This window comes from Vicugna pacos, chromosome 20, assembly GCF_048564905.1.
Source record: "Vicugna pacos chromosome 20, VicPac4, whole genome shotgun sequence".
Taxonomy (NCBI): domain Eukaryota; kingdom Metazoa; phylum Chordata; class Mammalia; order Artiodactyla; family Camelidae; genus Vicugna; species Vicugna pacos.
In genome coordinates, this window is record NC_133006.1 from 27,518,367 (window position 1) to 27,545,734 (window position 27,368).

General features: G+C 44.1%; 1 protein-coding gene across 7 annotated transcripts in view; it reads left to right on the forward strand.

Annotated features, from left to right (window-relative positions):
- RIPOR2 (RHO family interacting cell polarization regulator 2) overlaps positions 1 to 27,368 on the forward strand; it is a 179,217-nt gene that overhangs the window by 143,529 nt on the left and 8,320 nt on the right. For 4 of the 7 annotated variants that reach the window (XM_015234615.3, XM_072945581.1, XM_006198596.4 and 1 more), the window contains 12 exons: positions 1,479 to 1,628; positions 5,635 to 5,698; positions 9,322 to 9,365; positions 10,714 to 10,839; positions 11,108 to 11,256; positions 12,739 to 12,868; positions 16,027 to 16,704; positions 19,681 to 19,868; positions 22,338 to 22,506; positions 24,720 to 24,855; positions 26,031 to 26,192; positions 27,166 to 27,324. In XM_015234615.3, the coding sequence (XP_015090101.2) occupies positions 1,479 to 1,628; positions 5,635 to 5,698; positions 9,322 to 9,365; positions 10,714 to 10,839; positions 11,108 to 11,256; positions 12,739 to 12,868; positions 16,027 to 16,704; positions 19,681 to 19,868; positions 22,338 to 22,506; positions 24,720 to 24,855; positions 26,031 to 26,192; positions 27,166 to 27,324 (2,155 nt within the window). Of the gene's footprint in view, positions 1 to 1,478; positions 1,629 to 5,634; positions 5,699 to 9,321; positions 9,366 to 10,713; positions 10,840 to 11,107; positions 11,257 to 12,738; positions 12,869 to 16,026; positions 16,705 to 18,498; positions 19,606 to 19,680; positions 19,869 to 22,295; positions 22,507 to 24,719; positions 24,856 to 26,030; positions 26,193 to 27,165; positions 27,325 to 27,368 lie in introns of those variants that run through there. The other 3 variants (XM_031688148.2, XM_006198598.4, XM_015234617.3) reach the window with 3 other exon arrangements.

The window sequence follows — 27,368 nt, forward strand, 5'->3', positions numbered from 1 at the left end:
ACTCCTAAGATGAAAGACTGTTCCTTCCAGGATTTGGGCAGTTCCTCTCAGTAAAGTGCAGTGAATTTTTGTTGAAGAGCAACAAAGAATCCTTAAACCAAGACAATCACTTTCAGGCTCTGAATGTTCGTATTCTAAGCTAAGTATGATTGACATCTGTATCCAGAAAGCAACTGTGGAAGATCATCCTACTAACAGGCAGCAGTGATGCTTTCTAGTGATCAGCCAGAAGTTTGCTTTCAGAAAACAGGGGAGTCTGAAACTCTGGAATCCATTCTATTCATCTCCACCTTCTTCTAGATCTTATAGCTCAGCCTCCTTGTTGAGGGAACACAGTTTATGCTGAAATGAAAAACTCAAGTAGTTCTAGGTAGATAACCAGAAATAATAGGTTTCATTGGCTTCTGCTAATGTCTGGTGGTACCATTCTTTTTAATCTGTCTGAAAATTCCAATTGTCATCTGTGATTGGTGTGTTGATAACTGAAGACAGTACAAGACTGTGGAGGTAAGTATCATCTGGAATAACTGTAGGTTCTCACCCTAAGCACTGTTGATATTTGGGGATAATTCTTTGTTGTAGGGGGGCTGTCCTCTGCATTATGGAATCTTTAACAGCATCCCTGACCTCTACCAACTAGATGCCTGTAGCCCTTCCCAGCTGTGACACTGAAAAAAATGTTTCCAGATGTTGCCAAGTGTACCCTGGGTATCTAAATAGCCTTGGACTGGTTGAGAGTCACTGTCTTAGAAGCATTAAGTGACTATCAGGCTTATATAATGAGTATGATCAAAAGGGTATATTATTATTTAGAAGCGTAACTATAGAGATGTAGCAAAGGAATATTCATTTCCATTGCTCCCATTTATTTTTTAAATTGTGTACAATTTACATGCAAAAAAGTCACGGTTCTTAAGTGTCCAGTTTGGTAAGTTTTGACAGTTGTGCTTCACTCTAATTTTAAGAATAACTTACCTGTGTTTTCTGTCTTTTTTTGAGCCACATCTTTCCAAAAATCATCTTCAATAAATAGCCTCAAATTCTCTTTTAAAAGAAATCTAAATCTGGTTGTGTGACTATCACCTTGTGACACTGTCTCCTAAAATAAAGCAATAATGGCCCAGTCTATTACAAAGTCGTCACATTGGTATGAAATTCTGGGTACACCCTTCCAGTGTTTGTTCCTTATAAAAAAAGAATCCTGCCTTCATTGTCTAATCCTTGTCTTACACAGTCCCCAGTAGTAAGTTCATTTTCACTTTGTAGAATTTGAAAAGAAGGCTCAGGGTAAAATCTGTTTTGAAATAGACAATGGATCATAGTGGTGAAAACAAGATTCATCTGTCTAGAAGAATGACACTTCTCCAAGACTCTCCTTTTGAGGTCAGAAACATAAAGTGTCTTTAAGCTCTTAACAATGGCCTATGTCTCTCCTTCAAGTGGGATAAATATTTACGTTCCTGTTTTGATTCTGGCAGGTCGATGAACTCTATGAAGGTTATTGTATCCAAAGACGCCTCCAAGATGGTGCCAGCAAAATGAAGCAAGCCTTTGCAACTTCCCCTGCCAGCAAAGCTGCCCGGGAGAGCCTGTCGGAGATCAGCCGGAGCTACAAAGAGTACACAGAGGTAGGTGCTGACCTGCCCAGCTGCAGAACTCCACCTGGCCCGATCTGAATCATTGGTACCAGCCAAGAACCAGGGGAGTGGCAACCTGCAGCCTCCTCTACTCTTTAGAGAGAGAAGTTTTACTGTTTGTCTGTCTTGCATTTTCTTATTTTAAATGACTCTTGGGTGATTTTGTTGGTTGTATTTTTGTTTGGAGCCTCCTGTGGACTTCAGAGCATGTGACGTTCTCAGTCTGTGAGCATCAGCTGTCAGGCATTCACCTCCTGAGGCCTTATAATAATACGCTTGTTCATGGATGTGGAAAACCACAAGATCTGAGACGCTGTGATGTCATCCACTGACCAAGTCTTATACTTTATGTGCTCCATTCGGCAGGGTGTATGGTCTCTGCATGAGTGGACTACAAGCACTTGTTGAAGTTTTCAGCAAATGAATAAGCCATAAATGCCCTGGTTTTTGCCATTTAAATGCACTTCTGGATTCTCTAGTGTACAATCCAGTGTAGCTTTATCCCTGGAAGTCGAGCAGACCTTGTGGTTAAGACGGCTACCCTCAATGCTGCGTTCTCTGACATCCTGCCTACAATTATTTTATTGTAAGAAACGTCCCTTCTATCTTAAACAAGGCAAGACAAAGAGCCATGAACAGAAGTGTGCTTTCATGGTTTCTGACTGTCCCTGGGGCCCAAACATATGACACAGGGAGGTCTTTGCTCCTCTGAGGGTCACCTGATACCAATGTCTTTGATGAAATGATTGAATTATTAAAGCAGCACTTCTCACTATCCCATGAGTCTTTGTTCAGAGATCCAATTTCATGAATGAAGTCATCGGCCTGATGAAGATCTGTTGGACCATTCCCAGAGCTGAGCATCAGTCTCGGCCCTGGGATGGGAGGGACCTCTTAGATGACTTGTTACAGGATCGATTCGTGTGATCACTGCAGCAGTGCCTCTTGTCTGAACTGTGTTTGTCCTTTTTTTATGGTCTAAAACTTCTTTACCTAAGTTCCCCTTTTGGGAGGATGCTTTTTGAATGCATAAAATGAAACCCATAGGAATTCAAAGGAAACAAGTTATATTGAAATACAAAATTTAATATTGTCACTACATTGATCAAAATATTTTTAAAATCAAATGTGTGCTATAGCACTGTACTGCTGCTTCATTAACAAATTGAACTACAATATTTAACAGTGGCTCCAGTAACTACTGAAGTTTCAAACTGTTGAAAAATAGAAATGATTTCTCAAGATACCTGCAACAATTGATGTGACATGAACATATTCATGACTTCTATCTGGTCAAAGTCACCAGTACTAGCCGTACGGCTGAGACTTGTCTTCCCCATTCATGATATGTGGATGAATTAGATTTCAATAAGACGTTCGTGGCGATAGCACTGTGACTTTCTTTTTTCCCCATCCAAGTTGATGGAGCCCAGGTTAAGAATCTCTGGCTTAGAAGCATCCCTACCTCGGGAGACTGCATTTCTACCCGTCACTAAAATCAAAAGAGCAGTTGCCAATAACAGGGGCCATGCATAGTACACAGAGGACTAACCTAGAATATTTGCAGGTCGTTTCAGAAATACCTACCCACGGTCAGGGGCCAAGACGTGACATCATATTTGTTCACAAATTCAAAGATGTGGAGTATAATTTCAGCAAGAAGAAGGGCTACCTTAGAGAAGAAGGAAGTCCAGGACTTCCATAGCTTCTACCTCACTTGACATCACATCAGGTGGTTTTGTATCCTCACATAACCACACAAGGCAAGATTTTATCACAGAGTGGGTTTAGGGCCAGATGGTTCTAGGTGCCTTTGCAAGTATAGCAATATTCATCAATGTTTACCTGGGTGAGATGGAAGAAAATTTCTGTCCATGGATTTCCTCAACTGTGAAAGTAGCCACCCCCCACCCCGAACCATGTTTTTCGAAGACACTGTAGCAGGGGGAGGGTCATAGCTCAGTGGTAGAGTGCACGCTTAGCATGCATGAGGTCCGGGGTTCAATCCCCAGCACTTCTGTTAAAAATAAATAGATAAATAAACCTAATTAACTCACCCCTCTGCACACATACAAAAGAAAAAAAATGTTAAAAAAAAAAAAGACACTGTAGCAATCCTGACATACATTGATAACATCGTTGCTATTTCTAGAAACAGTAATGCATTCCTTCCCAGAAACACCCAGTGCTCTGAGGAAGAAAACTGGTTTACAAAACTGAGACTCTGCAGAGCTCTCCAGCTGCCCCGAACTCAACCTCAGGAAGTTTTCCCCAGCTTTGCTAAGCTATTAGAGGTACTGACGTTGAGGGGTCAGAACCTCTAGCCTGCAAATCATTCCTGAGGTCCTCTGCAAACAAAATCCAAACGGAAGCAGCCCCTGTCAGGGCTCACTGAGCCGGCCTAGCCTTAGTGGGCGTGGTTAGGCCTTGGTGGGCGTGGCCAGTCCCGAGCCCCCAGCCGTGATGGAGGGAGAAAGCGCCCAGTGGCCGGAGTGGGGACTTATTGGAACAGCAAAGGGGTCAAACTTAAACTGGCCACGCTGCAGGAGGGCTTCACCGAGGGCAGCCCCCTAGCCACAGCGCTTTTTCCTCTAGATTTTTAACTCTGATTGCTCTGTTTAGGTCCTCCAATACTGAGGAAGTAGGGTGGGTGTGGGTAGATCTCTAACCGCAGGCATAGATGTTGTCTCCTGTCTTTACTGGTCCCTCAACATTAGCGTGAGGAGAGGACGCTTGTCAAACCCAAGGATCACTTTGGGGGCTTTACAACGATGTGGCCATGAGGCGAGTGAGCCTCACTCACTTTGAGTAGAATTGAGTTACTGAGCACTTTTTTTTTTAAATTTTTTATTGAAGTGTAATTGATTTACAATGTTAGTTTCAGGTGTACAGCAAAGCGATTCAGTCATATATACGCATACATTTTTTTTCAGATTTCCCTCCATTATAGCCCACTACAAGAAATTGAATATAGTTCCCCATGCCACACAGCAGATTCCTGCTGTTTATCCTATATAGTAATGTGTATCTGTTAATCTCAATTTTTGCACCAAATTTTTATTAAGAAAAATTTCAAACATACAGGAAAGTCAAGACTAGTATATTGAACATCGTTTATTTAGACAACCAATTGGTAATGTTTGGCCATATCTGCTTTCTTTCTTTTGTATATGCTCAATTTTTTTCTTTTTCTTTTTGCTAAGTCATTTGATAGTAAAGTAAAAAAAAATGACATTTCGCCCCAAAAATATTTTAGCAGGCATTTTTTTAAAACATTTTTTATTGAGTTATATTCATTTTGCAATGTTATGTCAAACTCCAGTATAGAGCACAATGTTTCAGTTACACATGAACACACATACATTCATTGTCACATTCTCTTTCGCTCTGAGCCACCACAAAATCCTATATATATTTCCCTGTAGCAGGCATTTTTAAATGACAACCTCTGAACATGTGTATCCTCTGCATAACCACCTACCCTTACCACAACTAAGGAAATTACCAGCCATCCTATAGAATTATCTGATACCCTGTGCATTTTCAGATTTCCCTTATTTGGCCCAAGAATATCCTTTATAACTGTCTTAGTTTGTTTACTTTCGAATCAGAATGTAATCAAAGTTAAAACATTGCATTTGATGGTAATGTGGCTTTAATCATTTTAATCTAGATTTTTTTTCCCATGATACTACTGCCTTTTTGTATCCAGGTCAGTTCTCTTAGAATCTCCCGCACTCCGGATTTCACTCTGGATTTCTCTGTTTATGAAATAATTTAACTGGATCTTCTATGCTCTAAATTTCCTGTGCACTAGAAGGCTTGCTTAGGCTTAGGTTGAACGTTTTGTCAAGATTGCTGCATAGGCTGGGGCCCCGTAGTTCACTGCAAACAGGTAAACGTCTCCTGTTCAAGCAATGGTTGTCCTCGGCTCTTGCAACATCACATGCTTGGAAAGAAGCCTTGCCCTAATGCCAGTCTCTTGTGCTCTTCCTAGAACATGTGCACCATTGAAGCAGAGCTGGAGAAACAGCTGGGGGAGTTCTCCATCAAGATGAAAGGTATTCTTTCCCCTGTTTCAAGCGAGTAAGGTGCCATCTCTGTGGAGCTCCTTGACATTTGACATCACACGCTCTTTTTATTTTCCTTGCAAAGATGTTGCACCACCCTCTGTCACCCCTCTCCACTTATGTTATAATTTATTGATGCTCCAGAACTTCTCATCCTGACACTTGCCTCCACACCTAAATATTTCCTGTGACAGGTTCTCAAACATACGCAGACATGGAGAGAATATTACAAGGGGCCCTCATAAACCCGTCACTGAGGCTTGACATTAGCAGGATTTTGCCAACTTTGCTTCCTCTTGTTTTCTTTTCTGTAGTTTTTCCTTTGATGAAATAAAACCCAGATATGGGCGTCTCCCCCTGTAGATTGCAATTTGCCTCTCTTAAGGACTAGGGACCCCCTTCTTACATCAGCACAATGCCAAGTATTATCCCAATGCCTCTGAATTCACTAGAATACATTCCATTATCAAATGGCCCAGTCGTCTCAAAAATGAGATGTACAGTTGGTTTGTTCAAATCAGGATCCAGACAAGGTCCATGCATTCTAATCGGTCTTCAGGCACCACTTTTAAGTTTCCTTTTTTTCTAGAACAGACTCCTCCCTGGTTTTTTCCTATCATTGACTTGTCGTGTTGAAACTGTTGTTGTACAGAACGTGCCACGTTCTAGACTTGTCTGTAGGCTTCTTGGTGATATCATTTAATTTGTTCCTTTATGCTCCCCATTTTCCTGTAAACAACCTACCAATTTCTTTATTTTAAAACTTTTTTTTAGTGTTAAACTCATAGAGGACTATACACCTCCCTCTTTTCTCCAGCACCTTTCTGGTGTTTTCCTCCAGAAATTTTATCCCTAGAAGCATTGTTGATTTATACCACAGGCATCTTCAGAACAAAAAGAAACTGGTTTTAGAAAAGAGAGCATCCACAGGTGTGGTCAGATTTACAGCTTAGTCACCAGCAGCACTGTCAAACAAGGAGCCACCACACTAAGTGCATTTTCCTTCTGAGTTTTGGCCCAGTCACCACAGCAAGGAGGGCTGGTCCCTTCTGGAGGTTTCTTAGCAGCTGGATCCCTGAGTTGCTAGTGGGGATTTAATCACCCTCTTGTCTACTTTTTGCAATTAAGGAAGTAGAAAAGGGGCACTTTTTTTTAAAGTGCCCAACAGGAGAGCTTTATTTTTGAATGAGTGTCTAACTCAGGCAGGAGATCGTTCTGTCAAGGACTATACACGTATTGCTGCTCTGGATGAGTGTACCTGGAATCCAAATGACCTTGACCCTCAGCTTCTCCTATGACTGAGTCCATCTCTCCAGCAGATCTGATAGTGAATCAGTTTAATAGTCAATGTTAAGTCTCAGCATTTAACTTTATGACTTAGGCAAGATGTCTGTGCTTTTTTGGTTTTTTAAGTCCATTCTCTTCATTGTGGGTCCTCACCTGAGTCAGTGGTTCTAAAACCACTCAGGCCCTACCCCCACCTAAGCAAGTTAGAGTGGGAACCTGGAAAATACATATATATATATATATATAATATATTTTAAAATATATATATGTTATTTTTTCATTCTTAGGATGATTCTATCAGCAGCCTGATTCTGGAAAACCACTGCCCTGAATCAGCATTTAGCGGATAACAATTCTCTCTCCTCCCCCAATACTGGGGCTCCAGCCATGCAGGCCAGCACAGCCACAGGGTCTTACAGCAAAGAGAAATTCAGATCATGCACATCTTTTCACTGTTAATGTAGGCAGGGCCATATTTCCCTTGTTTCTGATGCTCGCTATTGTCAAATGCATCAATGTGAGGTGGGGTGATAATTTACCCATTTTTATCTGACTCGTCCCGGAAGTCACACAGGATGTTGGACTTGAAACGTACTTAAAGCTAAATTCCAGGGCTCTTGGCTCCTAGTGCATTCCCATCCCCGGGCCCCATGTGAGGCGTAAGTTCTAACAGAGCTGAGCAGGTTCTGAAAACTTGCGCAAAGAATGTTCTCTTCTGTGGGAGGGTCATCTACCCAGCACACAGTCACCCCGGGAGTGGGGCAGATCTGGACCTGAGACCTGGTGGTCGGTGAGAGGCTGCTGTGGGGGTCCTGCCAGCCACAGGGGCCCTGGCCACCCAGCTAAAGAACAGCACTGGGTTATGATGGGTTCTCAGGACAGACAGACTAAACATTCCATTGCTCCTGCTCTCCCATCTCTACCCTCTGTATTCTCTCTTTCCTGCCTGATGGCCTTCCTGGCTTCTCTCTGGATTCAGGGTTTCTCCCAGGGGGTCACTCAGACCCGAAACTGATCCTCCTTTTTCACTGTAAATTCATCTCACTTCCGCTTTCCTCATCTAACACGAAAACTCGAACTATCTCTATGACACTGCTCAAGGGTAATGGCCCCGAGGATATCTCCCTCTGTGTTAATAAAAGGAAGTCCTCTCACCCTGCCAGGACATCTTGCATCTTTGTAGTCAGCTACTTTCTTATCTGTTATTCATTCTGGTTAAAAAAAAAAATCCCAACATACATACTGACATAAAGTGAGGATATTTCATAATATTCTCAGACCTGGTAACCCAACTTCCTCCAGCCACACCCTTCCACACTTCCCTTTTTGCCCCACCCCAACACACAGACAACAATCATTTTGTGGGGTTCAGGGTTGGGGAGTGGGGTAAATGATGATGGAAAGACAGTTGGTCCAGCACTCACTGAGCTCCTGCTGCTGGTCAAGCTCTGGCTGCGTCCCGATGAATGGTCCCTGGCCTTGGCTTCCAGTCTCCTGGAGAAAATGGACATTTAGGCCAGTGGTCTCATTCAATGGAATAAATGACTTCCTCCTGCACCAATAGTGTGACTGATTGCTTCAGAAGCCTAGGGGAGGGGTGAGATGGTACCGCCCCCTCCCTCAGCTTAGGGGAGGGAAGCAGGGAAGAGAAAAGCTTCCCAATGTAACCTTTGCACTTAGGGTTTTGTTAGAATTGCCATATCCAGCCAATTCGAATTTATAAAAATCAGTCTGTTGTGCTTTCTTTTGGAAATATTAAAAAGAAAAGACTAATACTCCAGAAAATTAATAGTGTAAATTAGCTTCTTAAATTCTGCTCTTATTTCTGTAAATCTTTTTAAGTGACTTGTTAACGGTTTCTACTTGTTAGTGGAAACTGGTCCTCAATGAGCTGGCTAAGTGGGTAGAGAGCTGTGATGGACTGATGAGTTGCTGCCATCTCCTGGCAGAGAGTGGTAACAGCAGGTGCTTTTCTAAGCCTCCCTGGACCTTCTCTGTATCATCTTAACCTTGGCAACATCCATTAGACAGGTGGAAAGCAGATTCATCCGCTCCATAGTCTCACAACTTCACAGGGCTATTAAAAGAAGGAACAGCCCCCTTCTCTGACCCAGAAGGCACCTTCTCCATCACCCCAGTGAGGAATCTTCTCTCTTGCTGTGATGGATGAAATTCCCAGTAATAACTGTGCCCACAGATGGTCCCCAGAAACTATTACATGAGTTTTCACAAAGGCTGGACACTTTGAAGTTTATAAATATGCCAGTGTGGGTTTGTAAAAAGGGGAAATATATTCTACATCTCTGATCCCACTTGCTTGCTTCCAGGTCTGGCTGGCTTTGCTCGCCTCTGCCCTGGTGATCAGTATGAAGTAAGTATGGTGTCCGACTGGGTATTGGACTTGAGGGGCAGGAGTCAGTTGTCATTACTTTGCTTTTTCAGTTGTTTTTTAAATTTTTTTTAATTTTGAAAAAGAAATTTGGGCCAATAAGAAAGCTTGGAGATTAGTATAAGACCTTCCATGCATGCATCATCTAGACAGTAATTTTTAACATTACACCACTTTTGCTTCCTTTTTATTAATACTGTTATTCTTGTTGTTATTTTGCTGAATGGTTTTATATTAATACACAGACATTAGGACCTTTCACTCCAAAATTATTTTCCTGAATATGGAAAGACTTCCTCTCATATCAACATTGTACAGTTCTCGACACCAGCAAACTTAGCATTGGCCCTTTAGCTAATGTCATTTGCTAATGTCACGATCTATATTCATATTTTTCCAAGTGTCCCAATATTGTACTTGATGGCAGGGGTTTTTTTTTTGCCCTGACCCAAGATCCAATCCAGGATCATGGCTGTTCGTAAGTATCACAACTGAAGAACAGTATCTAGATCTTTCCTTTTATAAACGTATACTCTGGTGGGGAGGGTATAGCTCAAGTGGTACAGTACATGTCTAGCATGCATGAGGCCCTGAGTTCAATCCCCAGTACCTCCATTAAAAATAATTACATCAATAAACCTAATTACCTCCAACCCCTCGCCCCCAAAAATAAATATACTCTATAAAGGTTTTTATCGTTTCCCCTTCCAAAAGGGAACTCAGCTAATTATTTCATCTCTCTCCTCCAAAACCCTCTAAAATCATTCTTGAAGTTGGGGGTGGAGGCAGGTATCTTCCCCTAAACAATAAAGCTATCAGACCCTGGAGAGACTGCACACCCTCTACCCAGAGTAGGTCAGATTTCAAAATCCTTGTCCAGCTCTCTTCCTCATTCATATGGAAGCAGGATGTTTCATTTCTTGCTTCTGGCCGCTAAGCAGATTTTAGCTGATGGTTTCTTGTCTCTCTAAAGGAACTGAGGAGTGTGGAGCATTAATCCAGTGTCTGTTCTTGTAAGACAGAACAACCAAGAGAAAGGGTGGTTGACATGAGTGAGCCAAAGGGCATGATCTGACGACCTTTTTCTAAAGAAACCCTTCACACCCTCTGCCTTAGAGAAGCAGAACTTACTCCCTTTTGAAAGTCTCTCCCCACTGGTCATCTGCCCCACCCCCCAGGGAATTTGGAAGGAGCGCCAATGACAATCGATGCTGGAGAAGTGGAGGAGGAGAGGCAGTTGCTTTATCTCCTAGCCTTTTCCGTCCTGGGTTGGGTAGGGAAGGCAGGGGAGGGCAGCGGAACCCGAGGGCATTTGGTGTCTTCTCTGCAGATTTTCATGAAGTATGGCCGACAGAGGTGGAAACTGAAAGGCAGAATCGAAGTAAACGGCAAACAGAGCTGGGATGGAGAAGAAGTGGTGTTCCTGCCCCTGATAGTTGGATTAATCTCCATCAAGGTACGGTACTGTCATGGCCGTGCGTCATCCCATGACTTCTGTCTGCTGCCCCTCCATCCCACAGACGTCTCTCCGCACGCCAAGTACACTGCAGAGACCGGCCCGCGTGTCAGAGCAGGCAGTGCCAACGTCAGATAGGCTTTGGGAGTATCCCCCTCTGATTTCAGAGATGATCTTGAAACGCCTGAGCTGACTGAGGAAAACAAGATAAGAATGTCTTGCCTTTATCCTCTGCTGTCCCGTAAGGCCTTTCTCCCTCTCTCACCAGGTCACGGAGCTCAAAGGGCTGGCGACTCACCTCCTGGTTGGCAGCGTGACCTGCGAGACCAAAGAGCTGTTTGCAGCCCGACCTCAGGTGGTGGCTGTGGACATCAATGACCTTGGCACCATCAAACTGAACCTGGAAATCACCTGGTAGTAAGTTACCCTTTTCAACTTCATCTTGTTAGAAATACACGCTGCAGGCTCGTGATGTTCCAAGGAGGGGTGCATGGATCATCAGACTCGCCAGGGAGCTTGGTACAAAAGCAGACCCCCAGGCCCCACCCCAGACTCACTGCATCAGAATCTCCCAGGGCACAAGAATCTCTTCACTCATCCCTCACCAGGGGATGTCCATGCAGGTTCCAGTTGGAGGCCCCTCTGCCTTATCACTACCCTCCTCTTCCACTTCCTGTGTTTAAATATTTTATTCTGTATCCTCTCTTCCTTCTCAACCTTTAAATATGTATCAAGAAATATCTCTCTCCAGCCAACTAATTTGAAAGAAAATAACTGTCCAATAAGAGACATTTTACCCTCAGAAAGATCTGGATTCTCGCTCTGGTGTTTTAATTGCTTAGCCCTCTCTGTCTCAAATACCTCACACGGGTCTGGAAAATTTGGGGTATCCTTGGTCCCTCCACACTCTTTTTACTGAAATAGATACTTCCAAAGAGATACCTTTCATCAAAGCAGTGAACTTAAAGAGTGGTTTTCTGAAGTCACCCCATGAGAAAGGTCCTGATAAGTTATTAAACATTATGCCCCTGGTATATTACATATTACTCTAACTAGGACAGGTGGAGTATTAACGTTCAGGGCCCCCTTTATAACAGAGAGTCAGGGATGGGAGCAGTGAAGACAGGCTGCCTTGTCATTGAAACAGTGTCCACACCTTCTGCCCAGCCCTTCTCTCCTTGTCATTTGTAGCTGTTGACATCTCAAATTGCAGGATCAGTCCTCTTGCTGGATGAATCCACAGTGTGAAGATAAACAGCATCTCTGTGAGCCAACTGTTACCCTCTCAATCACATGAGCGGCTCTGCGTCAACTGAAATGAACAGGAGTGTTTCTTTCAGAACCGAACAATACTCTGTTACTCTCTTGTACCCTGAAAGTGTCTGTACTTGCAGGGAGGAGGGTATAGCTCAGTGGTAGAGTGCATGCTTAGCATGCACGAGGTCCCGGGTTTAATCCCTAGTATCTCCATTTTTAAAAAATTACAATAAATGAACAAATAAACCTAATTATCTCCCCCTGCAAAAACAAAAAATCTGTACAAAGCTCCAGAGTTTTTTACAGGCCTATTCAACATCTCATGTTGAGACAAGCATTCATACATTCATGTCTCTCATATGAAAGAGGAAGCAGATTTATCTAGTGTCCAGGTGACCACATAAATTGTGCTTAAATCTGGGATAAGAATCTATGGTCCCTTGGGTGAATCCAGACTCAGTTTTCTGCTCTGCCTTTTTTTAAATCTTGTTTTGTTGCTGACAGACCAATTTGGATTCAACCAACCCAGTTTCCAATGGTTTGTATTTATGTTAGTACAACGAGGCGCTTTCTTGGCCTGCCGTCCGGTGATTATAGGTGATTTTAACGAGCGCACGTTCACGGGGCCCTGTTGTTTTGCAGTCCATTTGATGTGGAGGACATGACCCCGTCCTCGGGCGCTGGGAACAAGGCGGCGGCCCTCCAGAGAAGAATGTCCATGTACAGCCAGGGCACCCCGGAGACGCCCACCTTCAAAGATCACTCCTTCTTCGTAAGTTCAGTGCAATTTCTGGAGGAGGGATGATAAGTCAGAGACAGAGCTTTCATCCAGCATTTGAAATGCTCAGTATACGGTGTTAGGGAGTCTCAGTAATTCCAGTTGTCCTTGGTATCAGCAGGCGATTGGTTCCAGGAACCCCCCTCCAATACCAAAATCCACCGATGCTCGAGTCCCTCATATAAAATGGCAGAGTATTTGCACATAACTTCTGCACATCCTCCTGGCTACTTTAAATCATCTCTAGATTGCTAATAACACCTCAAAACAATGTAAATGCTTCGTAAATAGTCGTAAATAAGATGCAAATAGTTGCCAGCAGATTGGCAAGTTCAAGTTTTGCTTTTTGGAGCTCTATGAAATTTTTTTTCCGAATATTTTCAGTCCGTGGTTGGTTGACTCCACAGATGCAGAACCTTTGGATTCGGGGGGCTGACTATAATGTTAGCTTAAAGTTCACCTAACCAGTGGTGACTAAGGAAAGCATGTTCCAAGGTGCCTTTGTGCACCCGCGCACAGGTGGTGAACCTCCTCTGTCTTTCGTCTCCTCTCCCTCACTAACCTGTTGCTTTGATAAACACACATAGACTTTTCTGCACCTTCTCTAAGATCAGCCTTTTAAAGAAGCAGATATAAGTAATGGCCTCCCTGTTTTAATCAGAAAGACTTGCTTACAGCTAACAAAACCATAGTAACCCTCTGCTCTCCACTAACTCCGCCATCTTGCTTTGACTTCTGAAGAGATGGTTGCATCCCTCACCAGACAAGCCAAGGCTGTCTGTCTTGAGTGCCTTGCAAGACTCTTTCTTTGCCAAGCTGCACCGCAGTCGCTCTTTCAGTGACCTGCCCTCCCTCAGGCTGAGACCCAAGGCCGTGCTAGAGTTTTATGTGAGTGTGGGTGTCCTGCCCGGTTTGACGTGCTTGCCTTCGGGGGCTCGTGGCATGTGTGCTTTGGCATGTCTTATGTTTTATCTTCTCCATCTTGCTCACGGGATCACGGTCACGGGTCTCCCGTCCCCGGGGTGGGAAGTGTGGTCATGCACGCACCTTTGTGAGACAGGCCGTCGGTCCTTTCCTTCTCACCACCTCCGCTTTTGTGCTGTGACTTTTCTCCGCTGTGGCAAAGATATCCATGGTAACCAGATTATCATTTTTTTTTAAGATACAATTACACTCAAGGTCAGAGAAGATTTTAGTTCACAAGTTAAGCTAGTGTGTTACAAATATCAATCTTTCTGCACGGTTGGAATCTTCAAAAACTGGCATTCGAGGAGGTCAGAAGGATTTAAACTAATTTTCCTAGAGCTGTTTGTAGCGAGAGAGCTTCTTTGCCTTAGTTTATTGTAGTGTTTGTTAAATTTTGTACTGCCTTAGTAAAAGGAACTCTGGAATTTGTTCTGAAGACGAGGCTGGGCTGGACCACTGGGAGGACCCAAGGGTTCTGTGAGATCCCCAAGGGACCCCACGGAGGACGTGCAAGGAGTAGGACCCCAGCTTTCCCCCATCGCTCCCCAGAAGTTTCCTTTCATCTCTCCTAGAGGCATAAGGCATGTTTGGGGGTGCAAATCAAGAAGGAAGGAAACTGAAGTAAAGGAGCTGGTGGGGAAAAAAAAGATAAACAACAAGGTCCTACTGTATAGCACAGGGGACTATATTCAATACCTTGTGATGGCCTATAATGAAAAAGAATATGAGAAGGAATCTACATATATGTATATCTGCATCAACTATGCTGTACACCAGAAATTAACACAACATTGTAAATCAACTATAAATTTTTTTTAAAAAAAGAAGCTGGAGGTAGTAAGAGGCGCACAGGGACCCACCCACTCCCCACACCTTTCTGAGATTACAGGTCAGTAATCACTAATCAAGGAAAACAGTCAGTTTTAGTGGCAAAGAGACTGAACCTGCAGAGGTTACTTGAATGCCCCAGTGACACATTGACACATCCTTTTAGTCACTCTGTGTTTAAAGTAAACCACCTTCTACCCAACGAGAATGGAGAGTTGGGGTTGAACTAACTGCGTGTGATGCGGCTGGTGGCCCCCGGATCCAGCAGTGACGGGACCAGGGACGCTGCTGGAAGAGGACTGGAAGCCTCCTTTGGTCTGCTGCCCATGTCACTTGCTGTAACATCTTTGTTTCCTGGGCACTATCGTGACCACTCGTTGCTTTATATTTCATTAAAATATGCATTAGCTTGGTGCTTACTGTTGACTGAAAAAAATTCAAACCTGGAATCCCAGAGAAAGTATTCATTTTGAAGGAGTTGATCTAAAATAACTAGAAAACTTTCCCCTCGGAACAACATTCGGCATTTCCACACGGGTGCACAGACTGCAGTGTCAGGAAAGATGACTTAGAAACTGTTTTAACACCTGTGTAATGAAGTATCTTGGTTACCTGGATATTTCTGACCTCTGTCTTCTGAGTTCTGCTTCATGGATCACAGAGCGTACCCAACCCAGCCTGGGGCTGCCCGACAGAGCATTTGGGGTTTCTAGACACCCTGGGAGCTCTGGGGTTTGCAACCATGGAAGATAGTGGTTCTGTTTTTCAGCCTTATTCTCCTCTTTTTATAGAAGCTCTGCCAATGTATTTTTGGTCTTGAATTATTTGTGGCATGGTTACTAAATTACTAAAACGTTTCCTGGGGCTTGGAATTTCTGGGTAGAGATTTTCAAAAAATAATTTCTGGGAACTGAAGCAGAACAAAGCATCATGTCTTTTGAGTGAAATAGCATGAATGTTGGAAAGTCTTTTAAGATCGATGCCAAAAACAAAAAACAAAAAACCCAGAAGGGTAGTGTTGTTCATAACTATGGCTGCCAAAGATGATGAGATCCTGGGATTTAGCAAGCAAGCCCTGTTCCCCTACCCCCAGCCTTTTCTTTGGAAAAATGCCAAACCTAAGAATAGTATGATGAACTCTCACCTCAATTCAACAACGGAAGTGGAGTTTTTAAAGGCTTGTTTTCTTTTGCCACACATGCACGCGCACACACACGCCCCAAAATCAATAAATACAATGTTAATATTATGAAAGGTCTGGTTTTTAATTTTAATTGCCTTGCATTTCATCTGGAAATGAACCATGCCAAACACATCAACTGCATTTAAAATAATAATGACTTGCCTTTTCTCTGCAGTCGAATCTACCTGATGACATCTTTGAAAACGGGAAGGCCACTGAGGAGAAGATGCCACTGTCCTTCAGCTTCAGCGACCTGCCCAACGGGGACTGCACCCTGACCCCCAACCCCGCCGGCTCTGTCCCCACCGTTGGCTCAGCAAATCCAGAAATTACCATCACCCCTGCTGAGCTGAACTGTGGCAGCCTTTCCTCCCAGAACGGGGGCATGGATGACTCCAGCTCAGCCTCTTCCAGAAACTCCTCAGGAGATGGTCCAGAGCCCAAGCCACAGGTGGAGGAAGACACAGAGGGACCAGGACAACCGCAGGCCTGCCGAGCATCCACGGGCCCCAGGGCTGAGCGCCTGTTTCTAGAGAAGGACGTCGCGGAGGCCCTTCTGCAAGAGTCCGATGAGGCCTCTGAGCTCAAGCCCGTGGAATTGGACACTTTTGAAGGAAACATCACGAAACAGCTGGTTAAGAGGCTCACCTCGGCAGAGGTGCCGGTAGCTGCAGAGAGGCTGCTCTCTGAGGGCTCTGTCAGTGGCGAGTCCGAAGGCTGTAGATCCTTCCTAGATGGAAGCTTAGAGGATGCCTTCAATGGGCTTTTCCTTGCATTAGAACCACATAGAGAGCAGTATAAAGAGTTTCAGGATCTGAACCAAGAAGTCATGCACTTGGATGATATTCTAAAAGTAAGTACCTTTTCAGGGACATTGGATTAGGTTTCGAGGCAGGGGGCTGAAGCCATCATTCTATTTAAAAGAGCCTATCTCTCTTTCTTTCTTTTTAAAACCCTGTCCTATCCCAGGATCAATAGATAATCATCGTGTAAATGGCATTAATTTTTAACAATAGCGCATATTAATTTTTACTTTCCTGACCACTGATCCACTTAACTAAAATGATTAGATGTTAAATTGCTCTAAAGAATGCCTGAACTCCCTCAGTCCCAATTAATCATTCAGATCCTAAATGTGAAATGGTGGCATTTTGATCATCATAATCTCATTGAGTGGAGACTGGAGAGTAGCAAGGAAGCAGGAAAGCCCTGCCCTGGTTGAAGTCAGAGTTTGGCAGCCGGGATGTGAGAGCCAGGGGTGTCTCTCCCCTACCGCAGGGCACCAGCTCCTGGGAGATTCCCTTCTCTGCAATTGGCCCAAATCAGTGAGTCGGAACCCCGGATTAATCACCCGTGAATCATCTAGAAGTCAGAGATCCCCGACTGCCAGAGATATCTCCCTCTGTGCTGTTCCTGATCAGACAGCTCAGGACAGACATGGGAAGATGAGAGTAAGAGGGGTGATTCCTCTCAGGTGGGAGGTCTTGATATGAGATCATTATCACTGCCCCAGAATGTATGTGTCTCCACTTGGCATACAGATTAAATTTTTAAAAACACCACACAAGAAGACAGAACTGGAATTTTTGTCCCGATTCCCACAGCCACTTCTCGTATTCCTTGCTTTGCCAAGGAATCTGATTTATCGTGCCAAGGAGAAGAGGACTTGGATTCTTTCTCTTGAAAGAGCAATTCTTCGGGGACCTGTTCTGTAATATAGGCTTGAAAATGTGGTGCCAGAGGCCAGCTGACAGTCAACCCGCAGAAGGCTGTTGCACCCCTTGGTGTGACTGTTTTAAAACGTGACCTTCCCTGCGGCCTCTGGAACTACACTCCCAAGGCTTTTCTGACGGTCTCGGGCACGCTGACCTAGCTTGGGAAGGGACAGACGCCCAGGGCGGATGACAGTTCATGCTCTGGCTCTCCCCATCCTCTGAGGCCCATGACAGGTTGAGTCAGCTGTAGCCACAGCCTCTGAGCAGCAGGGAAGGGCACGCTGACTCTGCTTCCTGTAACACATAATTCAAAAGCGTCAGCTCAGGGCTCATGCATAGAGGCTGCTAGTCTAGTACTGCAGCGAAAACATCTTTTATCCCTTCTACAAGCTCTTGTCTGCACAGTTGATCAGCTTTGCTTAGTGGGCAGAAAGGTGTTAAATGTAAAGGACGAAGACACAATTGATCCCCCTAAAGCACATGCCTCAAAGAAAGCCAGTGCTGACAGCAGCCCCCATTTCCAGACGGATAGGGTGCTGATCAGTAGCTTGGTCCACCGAGAAGCACTAAGCAAGTCATCTCTCAGTCTTATAAAAACCTGGCGGTTACAGATTGCTTTCCGGAGTATTATTTCAATCTGCTCTTGTTCCAAAACTATTCCGCTACTGAAATCCTTAGCTGCCCCTTTCTTTGTTATGATCAGTATCTAAACACATCCATACTGTGCAAGATCAGGTTCTGCAGCTAATTAGCTTAGGAAAGAAGACTCAAGGACTCTAGAAGTGGGTTGAGTCAGGACCAGCTCCTCCTCTCTGTCTGAGATTGAAAAGGGTATTAGAGTTTAGGTCTGGGGCAAGTGGCTTTGTATCCAGCCAGAATTAAAGCATCAGCTGGACAAAGCTTTCTCTTTTTTTCCTCCTTCACATTCCTAGGATGCTAAACATCTTGAGGATCAGAAACTAAATGATGCTGCCTCCTGGACGGAGATCACTGAGGGTGAATGAAACAACTCTGGTTTAAAAGACTGAAAGACGGTTGCCCGTGTGCTTTTGCGCCATCTTAAGTGTCAGAGACTCAGATCCCCGCAAGGCCTGTCCGACCTTATGTTAAGAAGCCAGCAGGGAGTGCCATCCAACTGGATGGAGGACATTTAGTTCTTCTTACCTGCAGAATTTGTCCCATTCAACCCCCCGCAGCATCCTCTTGACTATTTGGAAGTACATCTCTCCATCTCTGTGTCCCTAGCAACTGGCATTATTCTGTTTGTAATATTTCTGTTTAATGTCCAGCAATATAGAATTCTCCAGACCACAGAGTGAGTTTGGTCCCATAATTACAGGGCCTGATCAGGGAAGTGATGGAACTTGTTCCTTCAAAGACAGAGCTATAGAGGGAGCATGACCGCTTTGTGTCCTGAGCATGCCATTTACTTTCTCTCAGTGCTCAAAGAAGAATTCTGTGCTGTGATCGTGAAGTTAATATTTAGGTCTACTTACCTAGGGAGGGTGGATTAGATAGATTCAAGAAGTTTCTGTTTCTGGGATTTGTTTCGTCAGTCCTTTAGAACAGGTGCCTTAGATAGCTCACCTCTGTCTCAGGACACTGAAGACGCTGCCACGTGGAATTAGAAATTGGTCTGTATTTGGCATTGACTCAGTGACTGTTAAGGTTTGTCTGCCAGGTGAATTTTATTTAGGGTTGAGCACTAGGCGGAGAGAATAGCCATTCTGTTTCCCAGGGCTTTCTGACTGTAATTTTTTTTACCTTTTTTATTATAAAAATTGCCAACAGAAGTCGAAAGAATCAGATAATGGATCCCAATGTGCCCAGCTTCCACGATGCTCAACCCAAGGCCAACCTTGTTTTGTCTAACCTTCTACCTGCTTACTTCCCTCTGGATTATTTTGGAACAAATCTTAGATATTATGTCATTTTATCCATGGTTGTACTTCTTTTTATTATGAAGATTTTCAGTGAATTTTTTTAATGCCAACAACAACAAAAAATAAAAGCTTGAACAAAAAGAAAGTGTCGCATCTGCCGTTGGGTGTCTTGTGTTGGGTTTCTCCTTCCGAATATGTTGATACTCTCCTTGGTCCCTTCTACCTTTGCAGTGCAAGCCAGCAGTCAGCCGAAGCAGGTCTTCCAGTTTAAGTCTTACAGTTGAAAGTGCTTTAGAAAGCTTTGATTTCCTGAACACCTCTGATTTTGACGAGGAGGAGGAGGAGGATTGTGATGAGGTTTGTAATGTTGGAGGAGGTCCTGACTCAGTATTTTCAGACACTGAGACTGAGAAAAATAGGTAAGTCTGAAGTGAGCGTCCGTCTCTATTTCTGCTCTCATAGCTGGTACAACAGTTCTCTGCTGCTGCCAGACAGGACCTGATACACATCTCCAGGAAGACAAAACCCCCGACCTGAGCTGGCTTCCAGTTCCTTTCTGTTGTCGAGTACAACTTTGAAATATTGTTCCTCCCTTTTGTGGTGTTTAAGGGAAAATAAATTGCCTGTCTTCCTTCCTTGTAAATGAAGGGGAGATTTTTTTTGAGTGTGTATGTGTGTGTGTGTGTACATTTGTACATGTGTGTATACATACACCTTGTAGAGTTCAGTGTCTCCAACTTGTCCCCAAGATAATTCATTCCAGATTAGCTCGGCATACTGTGTTTCTGGGGAACTCTTACTGAGTGATTAGTTTGGACCTGGATCTCCTTGATTCAAATCTTATTTCTAATTTCATTTTGTCATGCTTTGCTTTTCCCACCCCTTATCTCTCCGTTCCCTTTAGCCATTGGGTCTTTGTAGTAGCTTAAGCTCAGCAGCGCCTATATGGAAGCCAATTTTAAGCCCCCAGGCACATGTTTCCCTTAGAATGTAGGAAAGGATGATTAATGGTTGTAAGTGCCACGGGATCTGCAGGCCACCAGGTGGAGGTGTGGCCTTCTCTAGGGTGGGATGGAGCAGGGCAGTGGGAGAGGAGGAGAAAGGTGAAATACTGTCCTCTTCTCCGTTGGGCTTTCTTGTACCAAATCACATGTTTAGAGCTAGAGCCTCGGGTCCATTCTGTAAACACCATGGGACAATACTCAGCTCCATCAATTGCTGCAAAAAAAAAAAAATACACACTTTCCCAAAGGAAAGGGTAGATTTCCACCCATCTTTATTTTAACATATACACAGATTTTCGAGCGACAACAAGCTATGGCAGTTCAACCTTCCCAAACCTCTCTGTGGGTGGTGGTAACATTTTGGAGTTTTGTTGTTCCTGGAGGGTTTCTTCTGCCAAGATGAAACCAGGAAAAAAAAAACGTGAGAAGTAGAATTTAGCCTTCAAGCAAACTGGGCGCGTAGCAAAGGAAATTGATTGAACGAGTGTAATGTTTAACTTATCCTTCTACATTCTACACTGAGGTTTTTCTAACTTGACTGAATTTGTGAAATGCTTCTTAAACCGAACAGCTTACTGTATATTTGTTAGCTTAAGCTATGACATGATATGTCAAAGTCAGGCTAAACTTTCTTTCTTCTTGCTACAAGAAGCATTCTAAGAATGAAAACACCATAGACTTTGTATATTTTACAGAACATTTGATCTAATGTTACTTTATGTCATCAGAGGTATTAGGGAAAATTGTGGAAATTGTGTGTGTGTGTGTTTTACGTCTGTGTTGACTACCAAGATGCAAGCTGAATGTTTTCCCCTGGGAGGCAAATGTGAATCAGAGTAGAGCATTCAATGCCTCTGAACTCGGATGCGTGATCTTTTTAAATTATGGAGACCAGGGAACGTAAAACTAGAAGCCAAATAGCCCTGTCGCGACCTAGCTGTGTGAACTAGGGCTCTGGTTAACATCTCTGCTGGTCGTTTCTTTCGTGTCTGAAATAAGACCATTCCCTCCCCATCTCCCTCCTGCACAGATTGATTTTAAGAATAAAATTAGACGATAAATGCAACCGATTTATTTTTAAATGTACGTGCCTGTCAAGGTACAACTTTAGGCGGTGGGCACAGCTCAGTGATGGAGTGAGTGCTTAGCATGCATGAGGTCCTGGGTTCAATCCCCAGTACCTCCATTAAAATAAATAAATAAACCTAATTATTCCTCCCCTACAAATAATTTAAAATGGAAAAAATAATAAAATCGATTTCTCGAAAAAAGAAAAAGATACAGCTTTAGATAGTTCAACAGTGGGGTTTAAACAAAGCACGTGAGGCAGAACTAAGCAACCCCGCTAAAGATTCAAAAGCCCCTTTTAGCTTTTGTGGCAAGTAGGACATTCTGTCTCTTCCTCGCAGCTTTCCTTTCTCCTTTTCTTCAAGTAGTCATTGATCCAAGGCCAGGAAAAAGCCTTGACTGATCATTTCTTAATGGTATTACTCTTGGGAAACCACAAATACAGAGGACAGTTTAATCCCGGAAAATTTGGCAAATCACCCCGTCAACAGAGCAGGAAAGGGCAACAAAATGAGGGCACATTTCAAAAGACTTCTTGGTGAGACGACTGACTTTGCAGATGGCTCATTGTGTGCTAGAGAAGCAGAGAACTCTGGAAGCAATCTGTCTGCAGGGTCGTATTAATATTAGGCAAATTGGTGACGGGGCGATATTAGGAAGTAGTTTTTTAAAGGGATCTCAATTTTTCAAGGCAGGCAAGCACAAGACTTTTTAGTGGATGCTGTTGGGGGCCTTATGTGAGCCATGTTGAGTTGACCTGTGGTTTCCACGCAGAAAGAAACAGCTAACGTTCCGCTCGCCTTCCTGCTTCGACAGTTACAGATCAGTACACCCGGAAGCCCGCGGGCATCTCAGTGAGGCGCTGACTGAGGACACGGGAGTGGGGACCAGCGTGGCAGGAAGCCCTCTCCCGCTGACCTCAGGGAACGAGAGCCTGGACCTCACCATCGTCAGGCACCTCCAGTACTGCACCCAACTCGTCCAGGTAGGGCTGGGGGCTGCATTTGGTTTTTAGAGCTCGAGTTGTCGATGCATCAAGAATGTGTGCTTCCTTTTTTGAGTTTTCCCAGGAAAATAGAACTCAGGACTAAGAAAACCATCCAGCTTTGATTTGACTCAACTCAAAAATTCTGCAAGGCATGGTCCTCCTCCCTCAAGGCTGGATTTTCTGTCTTAAAACTTAGATCTCTAGACCTTAAAAGGTAGTGGGTGGTGTTGCCGGCGATTAGGTTCTTGTCTCATCGAAGAAGGAATTCAGAGACAAGACGCAGAGATTAAAAAAGTGAGAATTTATTAAGGAATAGATAGTACACTCTCAAGTGGAGAGCGGGCAGGCTCAGGTGAGCAGCTGCGCTGAGTTTCTTTGACAAGTTCGTTACATAGGGTGCAGAAATGAATGATGGAATATTCATTGGGGAGGGAAGGGCTTGGGGGTCATATTCCCTGATTTTCACCCCAGCTCCACCCTCCCGAAGGGAGGAGGGATTTTTGTCCTTATTTAGCCTGGATCGGAAGTGTCATGCGACTGTGTACGATGGATATTTCTAATCTGCAAGGCTAGTATTATTATAATGAAAGCATAGTGCGCAAAAGGTTACATTTGGACACTGGAGATTCCTGCACTTTCCCACTTTTCTTTGTGGGCCTCCGGGACCTTTGACACCCCAAAATGTGTGATTTCTTATCAGTCCAGAGGTTTCTGCTTTTCTCTGTCTACCCAAGGACCCCTGTTGTTCACTTGGTGTATGGTTTCCTGCATTTGGCCCGTGTCCCTCCTTCTTTTGCCCAATTTTCGCCGTTTGGCCTGTGTCCCCTTTTCTCTGCTCATATCTGGCTACCTGCCTCCTCTAACCTTGGGGTGGGCATAGCTCAGTGGTAGAACATGTGCTTAGCATGCACAAGGTTCTGGGTTCAAGCCCTAGTACCTCCATTAAATAATTGATTTTAAAAAAAGAAAAGAAGTGGATATAAAGATGTAGAATAAAGGAGTAAGGGCTAGGAACTTGATTTCTAAGTCCTCTCACACCCACTCCTCAGTCAGTGAGTTTATTTTTTCATTTGGTGTATGGCTGCAAAGAGATAAAAATGGACATTCCATAAGAATCATAACAGCTATAATTTAATTACATTTAAAATAAAGCAGATCTTTTCTTCTGTATTTACTTACATGAAAGGCGTGTGAGTAAAAGCACATAATTGCTGCACTAGACTTTTGAATCTGAAAAATTCTATTTGCTTTTTAGAGTCCAAAGGCTTTAGACTACATACATGACCAGCTTAGTGAATTTTTTTTTTCCCTGTGTAGGTACTGGGGATTGAACCCAGGACCTTGTGCATGCTAAGCACATACTCTACCACTGAGCTACACTCCTTGCCCACCCAGGAAGGTAGTACAGGTCTGTGTCCTGCAGCCATGCCTACCAAGTAACTGAGACAGATCTCTGAGAGACTTAGAAAAGACTAGAATTTTCAGGCAGCAACTGACTTCTATTCTTTCCTCTCTCAGGCCCTCCCTCATTTCTGTGCCTTGCACACAAGTGAAATCATTTGCTATTTATGTGCCCTTGGGCAGGTTGCTTAACCTCACTGTGCCTTAGTTTCTTTATTGGTAAAATGGAAAAATCAAAAGTACCCACCTCACTGGGTTGTTGTACAAAATAACATGAGCTAATACATGTTTGTGGCTCAGACCAGGGCCTGGTACGTAACAAGCACTGCTTAACTATAATGAGATGGCTTGGATTATAACTATGATTGTTCTACAACATGCTTTTAATTGTCAGCTTGAAAAGAAGGAAATAAATCCATGCTATGAAAAATTGCTACACTTATAAAATAAATCTTTTTTTCTGCTTACACACCAATGGGCAGCCTAAGTATGCCGTGGTTAAGTTTCAAGGAGGATTTATAGATTTACAGTACATACAAGAAAAGCAACTTTATAATACCCTTACAGCTCTTCTACTGGGAAAATTCCAGAATTTACACGAGCATGAAAAGTTTAGAGCAACAAAAACGTGTCTGATCGCATCCAATGTTGAAAGCGGCCTGGAATGAGGAACATTAACAAACTGGAACAGAAAAACCCTGTCTGAGTTTATTTAACATCCCCGCTTTCATTCAGAAGGATGAGGTTGGGTCGGAAAGGCTCTGTTGACAACAAGATCATTGACACCGTGGTTTTGTTTGTTTTGTCAGCAAATTGTTCTCTCAAGCAAAACCCCATTTGTGGCAAGAAACCTCTTAGAGAAGCTTTCGAGGCAAATCCAAGTGATGGAGAAACTGTCTGCTGTCAGTGATGAGAACATAGGAAACATCAGTTCTGTCATTGAAGGTGAGCACCTGCAGGTTCACAGCCGTTCTTATGGACGGCGACATCACCAACTCACTCCTCGGCCTGCATTTCCTCATTGCTTTGTCGGGAGAGCAGAAACGCGTTCTTCGGCTGTAGCTAGAGGAGTGTCTCCACGCTAGCGTGGTCTCCTTAACGCCCCACTCCAGCCTTTGGAGTCAAACCTGCAGACACCAACTTATTTCCTAGAGGGGCCTCCACCTCCAGTGTATACACAGAACCAGCATCCACCTCCCAGGCAGAGTTACACAGATTTTTTTGTGCTGGTTTGGTTCCATTTAGGGGACAGGTGAGCAGAATTGTCCTTGCCCCATGTTGCTGGCTGAGACAACTCCCATAGCGATGTCAAATGCTCCCAAACCCTCCTGGGAAAAGGTAGAAATGCAAGGAGTCAAAGGCCCCAAGAGTCTCTGGATCAGTTTTAGGTGGAGAACTTGACACAGGAAAGATGCTTTTGAATTTGTGTGGTCTGGCTACAGGGCTCTTTCCTAAAGATAAGAATTTTTGTCTTTTTACATCAGAGAGTCAGTAGAAATAGTGGAAAACTAGGACCCCTTGGGTTATCTCCCATTATGGTTAACGCTCCTATTAGGTTCTTTGTAAGCATTTCTGCCTCCTGCTTCTGGTCCTCCCAGGAGCAGGTGACCTTGGCAGGTGTCTGAGAGGCAGGAAAAGGGGCAGGACGTTCCGGCTCCTGCGCTTGTCCCCAGCACCCCTGCCCCTCTATGCGCACAACCACAAGAGTGAGATGCTGACCTTGTCATTTCTGTCTGAGAGCCACCCAGGCGGGGTGAAAAGCTCCCTCGTCACCCACCGCTCTGCTCCGTCCCCTTCAGAAAAATCTCCTGAGGTTTGAGTCTCCAATCCTGGTTTTTTTTGCTGTTAGATTCTAGGAAATGAGATGATTAGACCTTCTCCCCAGGGCAGACCTGCAGGTTTCTATCACTGAAAGCAAACTGCTGAGCTGTTGCTGCATTTTCTTTACTGCTCAGGCTGGATGAGTTCCTCATCTCACCTTCTTTGCCCTTGGGACCACCACCTGCCAGCTATAGGATCAGAGTCCTGTAGTTCTGATTAAAAACCACAATCTTTAAAAAAAAAAAAAAAAAAAGCCCCTGCCGATGTCTGCCCCACCCCCACCTGCTGTTCTTTTCCAGCCATTCCAGAATTTCACAAAAAGCTGTCTCTGCTGTCATTCTGGACCAAGTGCTGCAGCCCCATTGGGGTCTACCACAGCTCAGCGGACAGAGTGATTAAGCAGCTTGAAGCCAACTTTGCCAGAACCGTCAACAGGGACTATCCAGGACTGGCCGACCCAGGTACAGGGCGGCAGCAGCGGGGAAAGCTTGCTGTTGTCGCGTTTGCGGGTGAGCACGGGTGGGGTCCCCGCCGCCCTGGCTCCGGAGCCAGCCCTGAACCAGAGGCTTGCCCTCCAGAGACAACATCATCTGCTCAGCAAAATCTAAGCAAAGAAAGACACTCCACGTGTTTTTATCCAGAACATCAGCAGTGGCTTTAAAAGCACTATGTGTCTGTATTGCTGTTTGAGGATGGATACTTTTTTCATTCAAATGTCACCCATATGGGAGTGTCAAAGGGTACAACCACTTTGAAAAAACTGGTTAGCAGTTTCTGTGAAAACTAAATATGTAGATTCCTCCCCTCTGATCCAGCAATTCCACTCCTAAATATACCAAGAGACATGCGTGCTTAGGCTCATTTAAAAAAAAGGACATGTATGAGAAGGTTCACAGCAGCTTTATTCACAGGAGCCAAACATTGGAAACAACTCCAACGCCCACCAGCAAGAGAATGGATAAGCTGTAATACAGTCATACAATAGGGTCTTACACGGCAGTTTTTAAAGAGAATAAATTACTGCTGCAAGCAATGATTTGGTTGAGTCTCACAGATATTTTGGTGAGTAAGAGGAGCTAGATAGAAAAAGCACATAGTATATAATTCCATTTATATCAAGTTCAAGAACAAAGAACAGACAAAGCTAATTTATCAATGGAAGTTCGATTATTAGTTACCTGTGGTGGGAGCAGGTGAGTGGCTACAGACTGGGAAAGGGCACAAGAAAACCTATGGGGTCCCAGCAGTGCTCTGTATCTTGATCCAAATGACAGTGACACAGGTGTATAAATATGCAAAAGTCACCTGGCCATACACAGAAGATTGGCCCATGTTATAGACTTCTCTCCATCAGATAGACAGATGAATGAGTGAATGAATGAATGAATGATCATGTTTCTTAAAAGCTGCTTCATATCTTCCCCTTCTAAATAGTGTTTCGAACCCTGGTGTCTCAAATCCTGGACCGGGCCGAGCCCCTGCTTACCTCCAGCCTCTCCTCTGAAGTCATCACTGTTTTCCAGTATTATGGTTACTTCACCAGCCATGGTGTGAGTGACCTCGAGAGTTACTTGAACCAGCTGGCCAAGCAAGGTGGGACGCATTCCTTGGTCACCCTTTGTGGGGGCTCAGTGTGG